At 34.2% G+C, this 21,723-nt stretch overlaps 1 protein-coding gene across 16 annotated transcripts in view; it reads right to left on the bottom strand.

Annotated features, from left to right (window-relative positions):
- Nucleotides 1-21,723, bottom strand: part of CCSER1 (coiled-coil serine rich protein 1) — a 1,385,530-nt gene that overhangs the window by 626,836 nt on the left and 736,971 nt on the right. Inside the window, exon 9 of one of the 16 annotated variants that reach the window (XM_035294547.3) lies at nucleotides 10,433-10,546. The exons of the other annotated variants lie outside the window; for them this stretch is intronic. Within the exon in view, the coding sequence (XP_035150438.2) occupies nucleotides 10,529-10,546 (18 nt within the window). The 3' untranslated portion in view covers nucleotides 10,433-10,528. Of the gene's footprint in view, nucleotides 1-10,432; nucleotides 10,547-21,723 lie in introns of those variants that run through there. 16 annotated transcript variants of the gene reach the window in all.

The raw sequence follows: 21,723 nt of genomic DNA on the forward strand, positions 1-21,723 counted from the left end.
CTCAGGAAGAAAGGGCAGATGGAGGTGCTCCTCTCCTGCCCTGACCCCTCCAGCAATCTCCTGACCACCAAACTGCTGGAGATCCCCTCTGCACAACAGTCTCAGGGCAATACTGTCAATGGTGATTTAGGAACTTCCTGGAGACAGAGAAGTAGGTAGCTATCTTGTGCAGGCAAGCCCACATTCCCCTCAGACGCAAATGTATATGGCAAGCACCATACCAGCTGTATGTCAGCTGTGAGCCACTGCCATGGCTGGCAAATCTCTGCCCTTGACTTACTGGGCCATCAAATCCTCCACAAAGGTAACCGGCAGCTCATTTTAACTTTGCCAAGCATAGGTGAACAGTGCAGGACTTCTGAAGATCTCACCCTCACCATGAGCCACCCCTAAAGCAGAAGAACAAAGCTTGTCAAACCCCCGGAAGACAAAGGAAATATAGATATGGTGCTAGTTACTGAACGGGGCAGCAATGACAGCCTGGAATGATCATGGAGTGGGAGTCATCTCCTGTTCCCAACAATCCACTGTTGGAGATGTAGCAGTGGTTCTCTCCACTGGGGGCAGGTGTCTGCACACCAGAAAAAAAAAACAAAAACAGTTTTTGCACTTTTCATGGTGTTTTCACCCCAATGAAAATGAGTCTACAGCCCTTGGGCTTTCACAAAGGGCAGGGCCCAACTCCACCTACCTATACAGAGTGGCAGTGTCTCAGAAATAGAAGACAGGTAAGACTCAGAGTTGTTGGCTATGGACTGGGGGAAAAGTCTAATTTAAGTACAGAGTTGCTTTGTTAGTTTTCTGCTTTGATGATTGGTTTTGGGAAGTCAATGGGGTGTTGGAAGTTCCCCACTCCTGCTGGATAGCTCTCTATCTCTTAATGTACTACTACACCAACTATCTCTTGGTCTAGTAGCATTTGTTTTATAAATCTGTGTGCTTTGATGTTAGATGTGTGTATATTTAGGATAGTTAAATCTTCTTGAATTGAACCCTTTACCATTTCATAGTGCCCTACTTTGACCTCTGAATTCATTTGTGCTGTTCTTTGATTTTGTTTTGTATTTCTTTCTTCTCTTTTCTTTTGCTTTTGGGGAGACATACTGCTATTTCTCTGATCTGCATGAGCATAAACTTAACCATTGCTTGCTCTCAATCTTTTTTACTTTTGACTTAGGCACCACAAAAAGTATTAACTTATTTTTCTTTTACTCCTTATACCAAAATTGCCAGAAAGATTTCCTAGTCTTGCTTGGGAAGAGAATCTGCTTGCTCCCTGAAAATCAACTAACGACGAGAGTGTCCTGATATTATCGTTCCTGAAAGCTATGGCAGCAGCCATGTGCCTTGAGTAGAGGAGCGTGTTTATTTTCCATTTACTTGTTGGTTTTGGTATTGATTTCTAATTTTATTGCACTGTGGTCTCTGTTTTCTGATTACATGATTTTATACATAGAAAACCCTAAAGATTCCTCCAAAAAAGATGCCTAGACCTGATCAACGAATAAAATAAAGTTCCAGATACAAAATTAATGTACCAAAAATCAGTTGTATTTCTATATATCAACATTATTCAAGCTGACAATCAAATAAAGAACTCACTCCCATTTATAATTGCCACACACAAAATAAAATACCTAGAAATATATGTTATTTTACCAAGGAGGTGAAGCATCTCTACAACAAGAACTATAATGCACTGGTGAAAGAAATCATCAATGACACAAACAAATAGAAAAACATGATATGCTCATAGATAGAACAAACCAATATTGTTAAAATGACTATACATCCCAAAACAATCTAAAGATTCAAATAAATTACTATCAAATGACCAGTGTCATTTTTTACAGAATTAGAACAAGCAATGCTAAAAATCACATGGAACCAGAAAGGGTCTAAATACCCTAAGCAATCATAAGCATTAAGAACAAAGCCAGAGATAGTACGTTATCCAACTTCAAACTACACTAAAAGGCTATAATAATTAAGACAGTATGGTACTTGTACAAAAATAGACACATAGATCAGTGGAACAGAACACAGAACCCAGAAAAAAAGCCACATACCTACAACAAACTGGTCTTCAACCAACTGAACAAAAATAAACAATGGGGAAAGTATTCCTTTATCAATAAATGGTGCTGGGAGAAGTGACTAGCTTTATACAGATGAATTAAACTAAAACCTTACCTCTAACCATATTACAAAAATTAACTCAAGATGAATTAAAGATTTAGGGCTGGGGGTGGTGGCTCACACCTGTCATCCCATCACTTTAGGAGGCAAAGGAGGGCGGATCACCTGAGGTCAGGAGTTTGAGAGTAACCTGCCCAACATGGGGAAACTCCGTCTCTAACAAAATATGAAAAAAAAATTAGCCAGACATGGTGGCGGGCACCTGTAATCCCAGCTACTCAGGAGACTGAGGCAGGAGAAGAGAATTGCTTGAACTTGGGTGGTAGAGATTGCAGTGAGCTGAGATCGTGCCATTGCACTCCAGCCTGGGTGACGAGCAAGATTCTGTCTCAAAAAAAAAAAAAAAAAAAGATGGATTGAAGATTTAAAAGTAAGGCCTCAAACTAAAAAATCCTAAAAGAAAACCTAGGAAAAACTCTTCTGGCTATTCACCTAATCAAAGAATTTACGACAAAGGCCTCAAGAGCATATGCAACAAAAACAAAAGTAGACAAATGGGACTTAATTAAAGAGTTATGCACAATAAAAGAAACTATAAACAGAGTAAACATACACCCTGTAGAATGGGAGAAAATATTTTCGTTCTCTGATTCTGACAAAGGACTAATATCCAAAATTTTCAAGGACCTTAAATCAATAAGAAAAAAAAAAAAAAACTCCATCAAAAATAACTCCAAGTTTATTCCTAAATTAAACTGTAAGAATAGAATTTAATTAAATTTAAAAGTAGGCAAAGGTCATCAGACACTTTTCTAAAGAAAACATACAAGTCACCAAGAAACATATGAAAAAACATTCAACATTAATCATCATCAGAGAAATGCAAATGAAATACCATCTCAACCGAGTCAGAACTTTTTTTTAAATTTAAAGTTGAAAAGTAGCAAATGTTGGTATACATGTGGAGAAAAGGGAATACTTATATACTTATGTTCACAGGCAATGTAAATTAGTTCAACCTCTGTGGAAAACGGTATGAAGATTTCTCAAAGAACTAAAAAATAGAACTACCTTTCAACGCACTACTGGGTATTTACCGAAAGGAAAATCTTTTTATCAAAAAGACACTTGCTCTCTTATGTCTACTACAGCACTAGTCACTATAGTTAAATCATGAAATCAAACTTAGTGTCTATCAAACATGAATTGGATAAGAAAATGTGGTATGTATAAACCATGGAATTCTATAGAGCCATACAAAAGAATGAAATCATGTTCTTCATGGCAACTTGGATAGAACTGGAGGCCATTATCCTAAGTGAAATAACTTAGAAACGGAAAACAAAATACCATATGTTTTCACATATAAGTGGGAATTAAACAATGGGTACACATGGACATAAAGATGGAAATAATAGACATTGGGGACTTCAAAAGAGGGGTGGTTATGAGAGGGAGTTGAGGTTGACAAACTATCTATTGGATACTCTATTCATTATTTGGGTGATGGATCCACTTGAATCTCAAACACTAATATATCTATGTAACAAACCTGCAAAAGGACCCAGGAATCCATAATAAACAAAAACGTTGTGATTTTATATGTACATATTATTTAGGGTAAAAAAATAGTGTAATTGGTCCCAAAAAGTAAACAAAATTCAATTAATATATAATTTTTGGCAAAAAAGAAAAATTTCTAAAATTCAATGTCCTACAGAAATTAGTTTTAATTTTATTCTCCTTTCTTTACATGTGAATTTGTAATGGGTATATACAATTGCAATTTGTTGATGTTATTCTATTTGTTAAATCGTGAAGATGTTTAGACTAATTTTTGAACCACATTAAACCTTTTTGTGCATATCTCTATTTTTAGTTTCAATTATTCCTTAAATTAAATTTTAAGAATATAAGTAAATAGTATTTTAAGAATATCTTTATGACTCATTCTACATATTTGCTAAATTGTGTTCCAAAATATTGTAAAAAAGCAAAAATGGCACTAGAAATAAAATGTGTGTACCAGTTTTTCACCAGTGCTCCCATATTTGAATTTATATTTAAAAATATTGGCTAAATTAGTAAACATACAATGTTATTTCAGGTTCGTATTTCTTAATAACAAGGGGAAACAAACATTACTAGCTGTATGTACACTAACTTTATCTAATCTGATTTGTCTATTATACCTATTTCCCTTCATAACCATTAATTTTAAATATTTATTTTCAGAATATTACCAAAATATGTGTGATGCCAGACACTTAATAACTGCTTACTTGAATCAAAACTATCAATAACAATAAAAAGCTACAATTCAGTGAACCAAAATTATGAAAGATAGCCCCTCCCTTTATACTTATTTTATTACTAAAATCTACACAACTTCTTTTTAACAACAATGCCTATCCCATATGTTAGTTTGCCTACTAGGCATATCCACTTAGATATGTCCCTCATGTATCAGAATCTCAGCAGAGTATAAACAAACTATGTCATCTTCTAATATTTTTTTTTCCTTACAGATTCCTTGTACCAGCATAAGGCATTGCTCTCAAAGAATCTCCCATTATATACCCTAGGAGTCATCCTGGATACTTAGCTTCTTTTGTCTATCCATTACAAGCCCAAAGAATTATTTTTCCTAAATAACTTTCAGAGGTGTTCCTTCCTTTGTTTTATCTACCAGTGTTTAGTACAGCCCTTCATATGTTTTCCTCCAGAATCATTTCAATAATCATTTAACAGCATTCTCTCCTCTAGTTTTGTATTCCTTAATATATGTTCCATACTGCAGTTAAACTCACCTTTCTAAAATAAAATAAAATCACGTTTCATTGGTTCCTTATAAATTCAACATATGTTTAAAATCCATTTGGTTCTTCACGGTCTCGTTACTGGCTATTTGTATGACATATCACTCTCCAGGACACTATAAGCCCCAGGGGGGAAATATATATATTATATGCAACTTTCTGTTTAAGGATTCTGATAAGCTTCTAACATAACTTTATTTTTTTACTACACTTCACCCAGAGCCTCAACGATGTTTACCCTACCTTCTTCACTTGGCTAGGGATCTTGATGCTCAGTATTTAAAATGTAAATTATTTTATACATTTCACTTCATTGTGAATCTATAAAGTAAAACTACTTTGATTCCTTCAATTATAGTACAAATGGTTTTCTATATTTTTATTCTTTTTGAAAGAGTTACTCAAGGTAAATCTTGTGACTTCCAATAATTTTTACAGAGAACAACCCAGTTTGAGTTGTCTAATACTACCAATCTCTCACAAACACTTTTAACACAGAAGTTCATTATAGTTAATTTATCCTTGGAACTCAGTCATCAAATGTTTCCCTGATAAAAATATATGCCTATCCAGAGGCAATTTTGCCTTTGCTTGTATTATTAACTAATTTTCTCCAAGAGGACTATTTTCAGGCACCCCTAAATATCATTGCTATATGATAACATCTACTGATGTTACATTCCATATGGTTTTTGGCTGGTGTCCTAATGCAAAATAAATAATACAGCCAGGATATTTTAAAGAATAATCATTTTATATCAGAAACTTATGAGCAATTCAATTTAATTTTAGTGTTTTTCATTTTGAACTGTCTTAAATATTTATACCAGAAGCATTATATTTTGTTCCATGTTTAAATCAACCTAGAGACAAAGTATATATTAATAAGCTATATACTTTATTAAAATGTATACACACAATTTTACAGTTTTAAAATTTATCTTGATTAACCTAAATTAATTAGTCTATTAATTTTAATCTAATTTAAAAACTGTCAGAGCATAATTTTAATCAAACCATATGCCAATTAAATTGAACTTCCCATTGAATCCCAAGCACTACCAAATGTAGTCACTCATATGGTAAAAAGCTAAGCATAGTGTCCAGTACATGGAAAGTGTCTGGTGAATGAAAGACAGAAACATCATTGGCACTTGTAAATATGAGAAATGGTACCATTACTACTTGATAATGGAGGAAGAAGAAGAGGGAAAAGAAGAGGAAATGTGAGGAAGGAGGAAAAAAGAAATGGCAAAAGAATAAGGCAAAAATGAATAGGAGAAGCAGGTTGAGAAGAAGACAGAAAAAGGGAGGCAGAGCAGAGAGAGGATAAGGAGAGACGGGCTAATAGACTATACAGTCGATGTTTCCTGGAACAAACAAGTTGTTTTGAGGAGTAAAAAGAATCAACAAAATGAACTGAAATTTAAACAAGTATTAGTTATCTTACAGTATTGTTGCCTTGGCATTACCAACACGGGGCATGCGTTCATGTTGATGCTTTCATGTAAGTATGTACATAGTATCAGACATAGATCAATTATTTTCTTTGACTTGTGTATTGCTTTAGTTTAAAAAATATGATAGGTTGGTTTAAGTCATTAAAATAATGCATGGAGATTACTTAAGCTATAAAATAAGTAATATCTTGCAGTATTCAATTGTATTCATAAAGAATAAAATTTTGGATAATATTTTCTGCCTCACTATGTTATCTATTTATTCTATGTTTTAAACTGGTGAATTACTTTAAAATTGCATAAACACAGAAATTGTCACAAAGATTTATTAGCCAATGCTTGGCATTTTCACACTTCATGAAGTGTCCTTTCAAAGGAATATTTATTAGGTTCTATTTTAGAACATCTATTTTCATTTTACATGGATAACTTTTTTCATTGTAAGATGAACATAGATTTTCAACTCTACAACAATATTATCTAGCTATAAAGTCAGTGTATGTTAAATAATGAAATAACAAAAAGTGGAAAAATGTGAATAATTTAAAAGGAGAAGTGAGTTTCAGGAAAAATTGTAGACTACTGAATAGAAATTCTTTACATAAATAACACATATTGAATAAAGGTGCAGATTTACCATGCGCACACCCAAGAATTCAGGTGTTCAACAAGATGTCCAGCTTGCCTGGATTGCTGGTTAATATTTATAAAAATAATGCTGAGGACAAAATAAGGAGAGAAAGACCAAATCCAAGATCTAACAAGAAGAATAACAGTAAGAAGTCTTAAACATTTCTGTGTGAAGAGTGAGTGGGTGGCCACAGCTTAGGGCAAAGAGAAGGCAGAGACAGCATCAGAAGGACAGTTTAAATTCTGCTTTACCTCTTGCCATGCCACCCTCCCATCTCCTTGTCTTTGGACAATCAATGCCTGTCTTATTTTCCCTAAAACTAAGGTTGTGAATATTTATATGTGGAAGGCTTTTTCTGGGTGAGGTGAAAGTATGTGGGGGCTGACATGCCGGAGGCATTTAGTCCTTTACTTCTCAAATCTAACTTCCAGGCTTTACAGATTACAACTTTGCAAAACTGTCCTCTCCTTACATTCCCCTCCCAAAGGATTAGGGGTGAAACTTTGAGTAGAGTTGTTTCTTGCCTGGTCATTGTGAAATCAAGTGATAACTCTGATTGAGGGTGTGTGGGACTTTCTATTAGAAAACCCGTGCCCTATACCCTTACCCCCACATACATACAGACATACATACACCTTGGACTACCCTAGACTGACAGTGACTATGGTCTGGCCTTCGGTCTTTCTCCAACACCAAAGAGCCAATATTGCATAGGTAATATGAGCTCACAGGCCAAATGAAGTAGGTACCTGAGAATAGTAGTACTCAGAAGTTTAGTTCAAAAGATATATAACTAACTTATATATATGTTATATAACTAACAAAACAAATGCTCTCTGTAATCACAGTATTAATATAGCAATCTAATTATTTTAAATAAATGCAATATACTACAATAAATGAATAAACAGAAAAGAAAAATTAATTCATAGTACTAGAAGTAATATTCCAGGTATTGGTAATGCCAAGGGAGGTGAAGACAACACAAGACAAAATAAATGTGGTATACTAATGTGTTCCTTTCTTATTATGGAAGATAAAATAATTGATACATTTAAGAAACAATAGAAGTTATTATATATGTGTTTTTAAGTTAAGATAAACAATAATAAAATTAACCTATGTAACTGTTAAACACCAGAAGAAACTTCTAGAATTGAATTTAAAAAGTACAGAAAGTCCAGGAAATAGTAAAAAGCAAAATTAGAAATTAAAATAAATGAAGATGGATTAGCTAATCAAATATAAGACAAAGATCCTAAATTGAAGAAGTGAGAACAAAATCCAACAATATGCTGTATGCATAAAACAAAAGCACAGAAATATTGAAAATATAACAATTGACAATATATACCTCATAAATATAAATAAAGGAAGATGGACTATTAATGTTAATGTCTGAAAAGCAAGCAAATAAACAAAATCCTTCTTTGGATGGCTTACAGCTTTATGTGACTTTACATATTCTTTATATATAATAATCTAGTCAAAGTTTTTTTTTTTTTAATAATAATACAATAAGAAAATGGCTAGAAAATAAAAGCAAGATGAAAAATGTAAAAAATTAATGGTCTACTGCCAGTAAAGAGATAAGAGTATAAAAATCACCCTTTCGGCCGGGCCCGGTGGCTCATGCCTGTGATCCCAGCACTTTGGGAGGCCGAGGCCGGTGGATCACGAGGTCAAGAGATGGAGACCATCCTGGTCAACATGGTGAAACCCCGTCTCTACTAAAAATACAAAAAATTAGCTGGGCATGGTGGTGCGTGCCTGTAATCTCACTACTCGGGAGACTGAGGCAGGAGAATTGCCTGAACCCAGGAGGCGGAGGTTGTGGTGAGCCGAGATCGCGCCATTGCACTCCAGTCTGGGTAACAAGAGCGAAACTCCGTCTCAAAAAAAAAAAAAAATCACTCTTTCTTAATTATCAAAAAGACTCTACCCATGTGTATCAATTCTCATCTTCAGATTTTATGAAGCCAATAAAGAAATACATTATAGACAATTTTATTTAAAATCTAATGCTATGTGTAACAAGATAAAAAAAACAAACGTTTATTTCACTTTGCTAGATGATGCACACTAATAAAATGAGTTTTATGGAATCAAATGAAGAAGGTGGGGAAGAGAATTTGCCTTTCAGTTTGCCACGACAGCAAGAATGAAGTTGGTTTAGCAGCATAGACTACTCTCCAGTATAGATCTTGTTGACATTACATTTCTAGGTAGCATTTAAGTTCTTTAAGGAACTGTCAAAATGATATATGTCAAACAGTAAAACTTTAGAGCAATATTTGAAATTATTGATCAGCAAAAGAAAAATACCTTGTAAAATAAGAGTGAATGTACTGTTAACCTTACATTTTTTTCACACGAATGAAAATCTCACTCTTAGGTTGAATTCAAGGAAACCAATTGGCAAAGAGAGAAAATAAATGCTAGACTTAGTGGTTGTGCTGATTTTTCTTCTTATTTCACTTGCTAGAAGGAAAAAAGTATTTTGATACGTTGGCATATATCAAATGGGTCTTCTCCATCAGAAATATTTTAGTCTTAAGATGAATTTATATCATTCAGCTGATCTGATTAAATCCACAATTACTATTTACCAAAGTCATTTCTCGTATTTTAAAATAGTATGTACTTCCACACACAAGTACTTTTAAATCTTTGTAAATAACTTAAAAATTAGATATGTATATAATATTTATTACTAGTACTATTAAAAAAGTACTTTATTTTAAAACTTTTTTTAACTTAAAAGTAAATGAAAACACATAATAGAGTTAACCTTTGTGTTTACTTGACATTGACATTATAAAAATATATTTGATTAGCCACTTACTAATAATGTCCCTTTATATATAGAATAAAACTTACTCTTATTATGCTATGTTAATTCTACATTTTAAAATATATTTATAAAATTGCTCAATTCACTTGGTTTTTATTTACTTTAGTTTGATTATATATTTTTTATTATTTGCTTTTACTGTTTCACTCTCCAAATAGATTACATTTTTGGTGAGTTTTCTAAGTTTATTTGGAAATTATCTAATTTAAATGAATCTTTGTTAGTAGTTCACAGATGCCAAGAATCTCCATCAGGGTATTAGTGTTACTTTGTTATATAAAGTAAGTGTTGTCTCTTATGGGTCTTGTTTAAAATGATATTTACATGGACTTGTTTTAGTCATTCAGATTATAGTGTAGCAATTTATACAATGTTTTCTGAAGTTATGTGCCTTATCTAGTGCTAGACATTAAATAGAGTTCACACAAACCAATGTCAAACCAAAACCAAATAAATCAAAATATTTTTGCTTAGAATCCCCAGAAACAGAATATGAGATGAGAATTCCTGTGAAAATGATTTATTAAGAAGTACTCTGAGAACTAACAGCAGGGGAGTGAGGAAGTCAGGAAAAGAGAAGTACATCCGAAGGACTGCTTCAAGATCTCAGAGGGTGGCTTTGGCTTCATCCCACAGGAAAGCTCTGGAAAAAGCGAAGTCTAACTTCAGAATTGTCCCAGTACAGGCCAAGTCATGGTGAAAAGAACAAACCTGGGCATGCTCATGTTTTTCAGGCTCTCAGTGTCTGCAGGCAATGTAGGCCTTAGTTTCCTAAAGCTAAGGACAGCTCACTAACAAAGACTGGTGTTGGCTGATGAGAGTGAGCATTCACCTGGGGCACATGTGCACATACCCGCACACACAAAGATAAAATAATATAAGGGGATATGAACACATCACCAGCAGCACCTGCTACAATTTATCTGGAAAGGATTTTAGAGTCTAATCCTTGACAGCTCACTAACAAAGACAGGTGCTGGCTGATGAGAGTGAGCATTCACCTGGAGCACATGTGCACATACCCGCACACACAAAGATAAAATAATATAAGGGGATATGAACACATCACCAGCAGCACCTGCTACAATTTATCCAGAAAGAATTTTAGAGTCTAATCCATGAAGTGTGAGATGAGGAGTCTGAAGCTCAGGGAAATAAAATACATTTCTCATAGAAACATATCTAGGAAGTCACAAACAAAAGACCAGAATCCTGGCCGCCCCCCACCACCCCCACTTTATGTCATGTCACTTGCAGTGACAATGTTCTATCTACATTAGTAACCTAATTTTTGCTGTTTCTTATCATCACTGTTTTTGTGCATTTATCATTAAACATCATTTTTTCCTAGAGTACATGGAGGCAATTTTGACTTAAAGTCTAGAAAGACTTGCTATTCAACATAGTTTTCTATTGAGCATAAAAGAAAATATGCTTTTTATGCCTGCAATATTTACTCTTGAGCATCACTAGTAAGTTTAAGCTATTTTCAAGTACTTTTTGAGCTCATGTACTTTTCATAGTTTAATATGCTACCCATACTCTCAGCTACTCATTTCAAATAAAGAAGAGTTCATTTTGAGGAACAGAGTTTTTAAAGAAAACATTAAAAGATTATGTTTGTGCAAATATATATATATACTTATATATCTTATTAAAATGTATGACACCACTTAGCATAATGTCATCAAGGATCATCCATGCTGTGGAAAATAGCAAGATCTCCTTTCTTAAGGCTGAATAATATTCCATATTATGTATATACCACAGTTCCTTTGTCCATTTATCTGTTGATGAATATTTAAGCTGTTTCTATATCTTGGCTGCTGTGAATAATACAGCAACATTTATTTATAAAAAACACTTTGCTCTAGCAGTTTCCCTGATAGGCTTATCCTTCCCTATTTCTGTGTCTGTGTATAGAATTTCCCCAAGTATTGAAAAGTTTTAGATTCACAGAAATTAATCATCTGAGTAAGGACTAACTGCTGTGAAGAAACAATAATCAGGTTTGTGTAATATTACTTAACTTGGGTGGAGAGAAGGATGGGTAGGAGAGACTGAGTCAGTAAGAGAAGCAGGATTTATAATCATTATGTGTTGTTACCATTGCATAAATTTATTACTCCCAGCAGATAATTAAGGTTTTTTAATTCTCTAACTTGGCAGGTTCTGAGATTCTCTGTGTTTCAAGAGTAAAAGTAAAACCATAGGAGGAAGTGTCTGTGGAATTTAGCATATAAATGGAATTCTTATTCACAGCTATATACTGATTGTTTCATGCAGTTGACAGTTTTTCTCAGGTGACGTTGATACAACTTTTTTGTATATCCTTGATTTTTTCTGTTCTTTTATCTTTGTAGAATATTGATCAGGTATTATTTTTAACAGTAAAATGAGACTGACAAAAACGATGACACTGCTATGTAACATTAAATGCAATTTGACTTAGAAATATTTCTGATATTTCATGCATAAAATTTCTAGTCAAGAGAAAATTAAAATATAAATTTTGATAGCTATCTACTAACCCTGAAAAGGAAGACTAAACAATTGTTCAATATAGAATTTAAAAGATTTACTAATGCTATAGTAACATCAAGTGACCCTGTACTGGTTAGAAAATTGAAAACATCTGTTCTGTTTCTCGCTCTTTATGCTACTTATATCTCAAAACTAAATTTTTTCCCTTGTATCTCCAGGTTCACGTTTAAAGAACTTGACTTGATTTTGAATGAAAAGATATGCAGAAATGTTATTGCATTTCCTCAAAGTTACAAGCGATTATTTTCTCATTTAATTAGTAAAAAAAAATTGGTATTGTTTTATTCATCTTAAATTGATACCAGAGGTTATTTCTTGTGGTAAGCAACAGAGATTATCAAATTGTAATATATAAAAACAAAACTGTGAGTCAAGGCTATGTCTTCATTATATTTTCAGAAAATAGAAAGGATTCTTTCTCTGAATTTATTGTATTGCCTTCTTGTTCCCTACTCTTTCTACTCTTGCTCTTTCAAAGTATATTTAAATCAAGAAAGGGAATTCTATATTAAAGTATAAAGGGTAGAATAAATCAGTAATAAAATAGTGTGATGAATTAGGGATATAAAATTGTTTTCCTCTTTAATCTACTTTTTATATATCCTCATATGCTGTTTCTCATGGGCATTTTAGCTGAACTTTTCCAATTCAACTGTAATCAAGTGTAATTTAATGCATAGAAGCATTAAATTATTTTCAAGACAATAAAGAAGATACATAAAAATATAGTTGTATATTTACCTTCATCAATATAATTATATATTCTGAATTTCTCCAAGATCTGTAACGATATGACCTCAATTTACTTCTAACTTATTTTGTCATTTTTATTTTTACATGGGATCTTTACAAGTTCTCTGTCACCCCCACTACATATTTGCTTTTCTCATAACTAAATTCCAAATCTGTTGATCTCTCTGTAGTTGTTGGTTTCTATTTGATGTGTTTTTTTTAAAAAAATTACATTTGATATCCAAATATTCTGGAAATTGGAATTTTCTGATGTTCCTGAATGTATAAATTTATACTTTCATTTGGAATACAGGGAAATGGTGTAAGAATGGTGTTTAAAGTTGTCTGATTTCTGTAACAAATTGCCCAAGAAATTAACCTTCAATGTATCCAGTTACAGGAATGCATTGGAATCATTTTGCGAAACTTCTTGCACATGGTGAGAAGAAAGGCAAGGAAACAGGATGTGTTGAAAGTCAAGCAGGGGTAATTCAACAGGATACAAGATCTTTCTCTCTCTCCCCATACCCTTCTCAAAAATAAAAAAGGTGAGTTTTGTTCTTTAAAGAATCTTTATTTACTACTGGTGGTATCCTCAGCCAGTACAATCCTTCTGGTTGGCCTGCATCTGGAAAATATTAATTCTGCCAGAGATTGTCTTTATTGTATTCTGCATTGCATAACCAGAAACTGGACGTCTGAAAGATGGAATTAGAGAGGCTGAGGGTAGGCTGCATATGCTTCATCATTAAGGAAGGTTTATGTCTGTGTGTGTGTAACTTCCCTTCCTTTTTAAATCTCCTTATTAAAATGTTTTCATTTGGTAGGTCTATTGGTCTTCTCCTAAGTAGTTTCAATGTGTGTAATACTTGTTGGATACTGAAAAACAGAAGAAATAATTTGGCTGGAGAATGCTTAGACATTTCTGACCCCATGAGGATTACAATGAGTTTAGTTAATATCTGATTTTCTTTTTCAACTCAGTACACACAGACCTTATAAAGAAATATTCTTATAAGCTTCATAAGCTTCATAAGACTGAGATCTCTGCAGTTCTTTCTTTGTCAGGCAACCTCAGGCAAGTTTACAAACCACTTTGCATTTCAACTTTCTAATCAGTAAAATGAGGATACTCACATACAACATCATAGGATTGTTCCACAGATTAAATTTGAAAATTTAGTACATGATAAATATTCTGCAATATTTTTATTACAATTTTTACTAATAGTGTTTATTACCTATCTTAGAGCTTACAATTTAGAGATAAATATCTTCTTACAAATTAACATAGACAACTGTATTATTTCAGAAATATCTTAACTTCTGCCAACGAGAAGTTTTCTCCCCCAATGGTGTTTAAAATTCACTGAAACAGTGACAGGCATTTCTGGGGGAGGGAGCTCACTTATGCTGGTAATTATTGTGTTTAAGAACAATGAGATTTTTTTTTTCCCCATGATAACACAAGGCTGAAGCGGAGTCAGAAACCTGATGCCTGAAAGATGAAATTAAAATGAGTCTGAGGGCCAGAAAAGATATTAGGAGGGTTAAAGGAGCCTACCTCTGCAAATTGGGAGGTACCATGAGTTATTTTTGTTTAGTACATGATTTTCCCAAGGATAGCTTCAACTCAGTTTCTTAAAAGGTGAGAGGCATGCCTAACCTCAGAATATGAATCCCAATGCTGTTGTAACAGCAGCCAGCACCTTTGAGACTCTGATCATCTGATTAGGAAGACTTCCCCTGATATGAGACCTTGGCTAATACCATGGAGTGGAGGTCACTGGAGAACACCAATGAGGAGTAGCTCTTGGGGGCAGGAGCTGAGGGACTGCAGGGTAACTTGCTTCGGACAGTGAATAGATACCAAGATACACAAGTGTCAGTGACAGGATTGAGGGGAAGAAAATGAGTAAAAGGACCAGGAAGATAACATTTGGAACAGAAAGAAAGGAATAAGAAACAAGGGATTTGTGGTAATGGGATTAGGTAGCTAAATTCTTCCTAATTTGGCAGATTTGATGTAACAGTTGATAATTTGATACACATATCTGATAAATTCAGCATTTCTAAGAGACTTTGTCACTTAAGAGATGATTATAATGCCTTCTTTTAACACCGACTGTAATTTTTCACAAATGCCATCTCCTATCATTGTCATCTTTTCCTCAATGTCATCACTGTTCCAGCACACTAAATAATGATCTTATGGCTAAAAATGTATCATAGAAAAATATCCTGTATTCTCTAAGGAGCAAAAAGAGAAACATCTCCTTTTGAGCTCAAACAATTAAAAAGGTACTTCGAACTAAATTGCCCAAAATATTGTTTTCTTTTTTTTTATCACAGAAAGATAAACTGATAATAAAAGAGGGATGTCTATGTATCTGGGCACATATGTATGTAAAGATATAATATAAGGTATGGGAATCCTAGAGGGCTTCACAGAGGAGGAGACATGTGAAGTGGATTCTATAAATGAGGTTTTCAGATACCACAGTGAGAGAAGGCTATACAGGGAAAGGGAGACCCATATGCACTTATGCAGGAGTGTGAAAAACATGAGGCCTAAGAATGAGATATAAACAAGTAAGACTGAGCACAGAGTGCCTGAGGGAAGAGGAAAGGAGGAGGCAAAGGCTCCCAGAAGCAGGGTCTTGGAAGTCCTTGTGTGCAATGCAAGGGTGTGGACTTGCTTCTCCAGCAGTGGTTCCTCTCTGGTTTTGAGAGCTCCATAAATTCTTATATCTGCCACACACAGCAGCACATGCTACACCTGCTGATAATAAGCTTCATATATTTAGGTTCTATGTTTAAGTGTTCATAATTTCTGGTGTGATTAAAATACACATTTCTTTTAAAAGCAATGTTTAATTAATAATAACTTATCTACTCTTCTGTCAATTGTATAATGATGACTATTATCATATAAAGATAGATTTGGGGTAAAAAAGAATTTCCCTTACTTGAAACCCTTGAGAACCAGTGCTCTCTGGTCGTTTAGAGTTGTTGACAGGAGAACAGGAACACGTTTTAAATTTAGGAGACTCACTGTGGCATGAATGAGAAGGATGTATTGTAGGAAGCCTTCACAGAGGCTGCGAGACAATTTAGGAGAATTGAAGAACATGAGCTGGGAAGGACATAGACCTCACTGTGATGTGACTGTGTGATGGGTAAGAAGCAACTCGTGAAGGTGATTTTGGGGCAATGGAGGGAATAGAACACAGTGCACTGTTAGGAGTCAGGAGGGTGGGGAGCTGTAGTTGGCGGCCTCATGCCCATCCTGAAGAAACCCACATCCTCATCCCTGAAATCTGTGAATGTTCCATTATGTGACAAAAAAGCACTTGGCAGACATGATTAAGTTAAGGATGATGAGATGGGGTGTTATTCTGAATAATCTGTGGGGTTCCAAAACCAAACCTGTGTAGTTTGTGATTTTTTTTCTTTTTTAAGGAGAGAAGGAAAGAAAGAAAGAAAGGAGTAAAGGAGAGGACGAAAGGGGAATAAAGAGAGGGAGAGAGAATGGGAATGCTGCTTTATTCCAAATTGCCCAAAATATTAAAAGAACTTCTAACTCACAGAATCACAATATGTTACTTTATAGGGCAGGTGAGAAATTCTAGATTATAAATTGTAAATTCTTTGTTGCCATCCTATACATTTCCATAACTTCGATTATGTCATCTTTTCAACAATCTTCAATGTTCAGAAATATAAAATGATATTTGTGGGGTAACATATTTTCCTTCCTTTTCTTTCAGCAGGTATGCTCTTTTCGGCTTGTTTTGGTTGATAATGTATTACTGGGAATATTGCAACTGTGTGATGAAGCTTGAAAATAGATAAATGCACTGCAGTTTGTGAAACAGTTTCATGGTCATTGATTTCCTTTGAGAAAAAACGATTATGTGACTTTGTCTTACTATAAGTTTTTCAATGATGTCACCTAAGAAGTACAACATTATTCCCTTAGTTCTTTATTATAATGCAGAACTAGACAAAATGAGTTTATGCTTTTAGTAGAAGGCGTATATTAAAATATAAAAGTTCTAACTCTATTGTAATGGAATTTAAAGGACAAAGATTATACAAATGTTCTCATTTTTGATTTCACAACTGTATTGTTGAGCAATCCTCTATTTCCTATATTTCAAAAATCATCCTTCTTTATATGCCCCTTTGTAGTTCACACTAAGTCTGTTCCACATTTTGTAGGTACTCTTTAATACAATTATCGTAAAATAATTCAAGCTTATAGAAATGCATTTTAAAATACATATAAACTTATTAAGCAGGCTTGTCAAATTTTAATATTGTTTTTTTCTCCTTAAGAATTTTTTAATAAAACAGAAATAGAGACATTTTTCAAGTCTTCTATATAGAGCTATACAATTTACCACTTTATCTAGTTAGAGTTAATAGATAATTTGATGCTTACTTTCCTGGAGATTTTAATAATTTTACTTCATATATATATGACTACAGACAATATGTATATGAATTGATTATACATATTTATATCAATGTGTGTGTGTGTGTGTGTGTGTGTATCCCTTTTCCAATGGGCACTTCCTGTTGCCCCTAAATGGGGCTACTTTTACACATTTTTCTTAATTGATTACAACTTGCTTTATTTAATTTTAAAATAAATACTTTTGTATAATGTACTATATGCCAAACACTAGGCATGCAAACTCTTTTTTGTTAATCTTGGCATGATTTTAGTACCACTTTAGTCTACAAGTCCGTAATTCATTGTAGCGACCTTAGCATTGACATCCAGTCATCTGTGCCTATCTGCATTTGGATACATCTATCCAGAGGTCTTCTAGACACTTAAAAATGAACATGATTAACTCCTCAGTCAGCCTCCTCTATCCCCTTACTAATCCTTCTTCCTAATTTATGAATATCAGAAATGGCTTCACATGTCACTCAGTTACCTTATAGCAGAGGTCACCTTGCATCCCTCTCTAATTAGTCACCAATCTCTGATGATTTTAGCTCTTCAACAATTTCTAAATGCATTTCTCTCTCTCCTTCTTTCTCTCCAATTGTCCTTATAAGGTCCTTGCCAACTTTCTGTATTATTTCAATTTTGTTATGTTTAATTTCACCCTGTAGGCTTCAGATATATTCCATCTGAAAGAGAAAGTGGCTTCAAATAGCTTCCACAGCATGAAGCCAAAGCACCTTACAGTGACAGAATGACAGAAGGCTCTCTGCTAACTGACACCTGCCTCTTCCTAAGCTTCATCTCTGCCACTCTTCACTTTATACTTCTCTTGATTAACACTGAATTATTTTTTACTTCTCTATGTGTATCTGGCTATTTTAGGACTATGTATACTTGCTGTTCATTCGACCTAAAAAATATCTCATACTTTCTTTACTTGTCTTTTATTCATCCTTTAGGAATCCATTGCTTTGAGAGTGGACAGAATTTCGTTTTTACTCCATATTACCAATCTTTATGTGTCCCAAACACACTATTCCTGGCACACTGTAGTGCCAAAATAAGTATTAGTGAGAATTCAACTAAATTTAAATGTACTGATTTTAGTAAATATGGATATTTTGAAAATAAAACAAAGTTTTATGGGATGTTCAATATAAAGTTAATGGTTTGTCACCGATGATAACATCATCTCTACCAGACCTATGGAAACAACACATAGTTATTATCTTCAGCTTATTGAGTCATAAATTATATTGACAGATTTATTCAAACTTTATTCTTGACTCTTACAGTGCAGTGAAACAGCATAATATGTTCCTATGACTATGAGTTCAGGAGTTATATTGGAGGGGTTCAAATTCTAGCTTTACCACTTACTACATGTGTGTTGATAGGAAGGTTATTTACCTCTCTAGATCTAGCTTTTCTCATCAGTCTAACTGGGATATTAATAGAAACTACAGTATAGAATTGTTCTAAACATGAAACATTCTAAACATGAAGTACTTGATAAATACTGCTCTAAACGTGAACATAAATATTGTTCTAATCACAAAGTGTTTAATCAATATTTTTGACTATTTCTGTGATTATTTTTAATTCATCACTAAATTTACAAATACTTGACTGAGAAATTATATATCTTATTCCTAAGTGAAGTTGTTCCATACATTTGAAGGGGGAAGCCTGGCTTTGTTTTTTCAGTGTTAAAGTTTGACTAGAATTATAGAATGAATTAGAGAAAGCTATTCAGTGTTTTCTACAATATAAAAGTAAATGAGTAAAATAAGAGCCACCCATTATCCTTTAATGATTAGACAGAGCTCAGTTATAAAATCATTGGCTCTTTTAACTATAATTATTTAAGAACCTTCCCAATTTATTTTCAAGTTTTAAAAACATTTTCACACATATTAGCTCATTTGAGTCTCACTGTAGCCTTATGACATAGACAGCTCAGGCATTATATTAACAGCATATAAATGAAAAATTATAAAAGGCTCAGAAAAAAACATGCCCAAATATAAAATATTTAGTAAACACTTCTTTAAATGTATCTAGACCCTCTATGTTCTGCTTGCATACCAATCTCTGTATTCACAATTTTGTGCTTTGTTTAGAGTTTCTGAATGACTGTGCGTGTGAGTGTGTATTCATTTGTGAGCAAGTTTACACAGGCAGATGTATCTGTTCATGTCCCATGAAAAATTTGTGTCAATGACTTTAGTTCCTTATTATGACTAGGTATATATGTGATGTATTTTCATTCACATTTTGCTTTGATGTTACAAGAAAAATAAAGAACTGTGAAAGAAGATAAGGTGATTAGCTGATATTATATAATAAATGTAGTCTTCATATTTTGAAGAAAACCTTTACTGAAAATATCCAATTTTATCATAACACGATTGAGGAAATTTCTGATTTTCTATTCTTTAAAATTACTATATTCTAGGAGTTTAATGTAGTACTTATATTTTCAGGCCAAGAGCAACTGTTTAGAATTTGAACATTTTATATTGCAAGATATCATTATAAAACATAATCGGATTGCTGCTTCTCCCACAGTTCAGTTGCAGTGAGTTGAATTTTGAGAATGGAATAGGCAGGGGAAGAATAGGGAGATAAAGTGGGATTCATCTGAGTTTCTTTTGTGTATATTTTTCTTTTTCTTTTGAGACATGGTCTCACTTTGTCCAGCGTGGAGTACAGTAGTACGATCCCGGCTCACTGAAACCTCTTGTCTCCCAAGCTCAAGCAATCCTCCCATCTCAGACTCCTGAGTAGCTAGGACCACAGATGTATGCCACCACACCTGGATAATTTTTTGTTGTTGTTGCCTTTTTGGTAGAGACAGGGTTTCACCATGGTGCCAAGTCTGGTCTCAAATTCTTGAGTTCAGGCAATCCACCCTCCTTGGCATTCTAACCTGCTAGGATTACAGGTGTGAGACACCACACCTGGCAGTATGTGTATATATGTTTTTCTTTAAATTGAGGATAATCATAAGGACAAAAAGGTTTTGGATTTATCACAAATTAATCTGTTTGGGAGTTTTCTTTCTTTTCCTCAAACAAAATGTGACTTATTTATTTCTAGTTCATTTTTAAAATCTCTCTCTCTCAGTCTCTGCCTCTCTCCTTTTCTGTATGTGTGTGTATGTTTATACATTCAAAGGATTTTAATATGCCACAGATGAAATTGTGGAAATGAGTTTGAGGTTGATATTTAAAAGTGTAAAACTGCATAGTGAAAGTATAAATCTTAGGTTTTTAAGAAATACTATATTTTCTTTTCATTTTTGAGAGCAAACTTTTAAAACTCATATAAGAAATCATACTATATTTACTAAAACATTAAAGCATTTAAAATTTGTTTTAAAAATTTTAGGGGGTTGGCCAAGATGGTCGACTAGAATCGATTAGTGTGTGTGGCTCTCCATGAGAGGAGCGGAAGGGGCAGGTAAATTCAGCACCTTCAATGGAAACATTCAAGTACTTGCATTGTGACTCATAAACTCATAGAGGAAACAATTCAACCCATGGAGAATGCAGAAAAGCAAGGCAGGATGATGGCCCACACAGGCATGACACAGAGCCAAAGTAAACTCTGCAGCCCAGGGAAGTCCCTTCAGTGGTGACACCTCCAGGTACAGGAAAATTTGAGGTATACCTGAGACTGAAGTGGGCCCCCAGCATACCTCAGCAGTCCTACAGAAAAGTGGCCAGACTTACATTGGTGTCCATTCCCACATTTCTTCACCAGACAGGTCCTCTAGGACTAGATTTCCAGCCACCTCTTGCCAGAGCTATTGAGGGAGTAGCAACTCCCTGGACAGAACCTCCAAGGGCAACTGAAAGTCTCCCTGACACTGACTCTGCAGTGGAACTGCTCTTGCTTCCCTTGGACTAATGAAGTAGCCAAGACCCCAAGTGCTTTATCCACACCTCCAACAAGCTGCAGCTGACCTACAAAGAGGAGGCCAGTTTGTCTCCCATGGGTCCCACACACCTCCAGCTGCTTGTCACCAGACAGGGAACCTCTGGATTGGATCCACAGCATAGCCCCTCCATCCT

The sequence above is a fragment of the Callithrix jacchus genome, chromosome 3 (assembly GCF_049354715.1).
Source record: "Callithrix jacchus isolate 240 chromosome 3, calJac240_pri, whole genome shotgun sequence".
NCBI classification, from domain to species: Eukaryota; Metazoa; Chordata; class Mammalia; order Primates; family Cebidae; genus Callithrix; species Callithrix jacchus.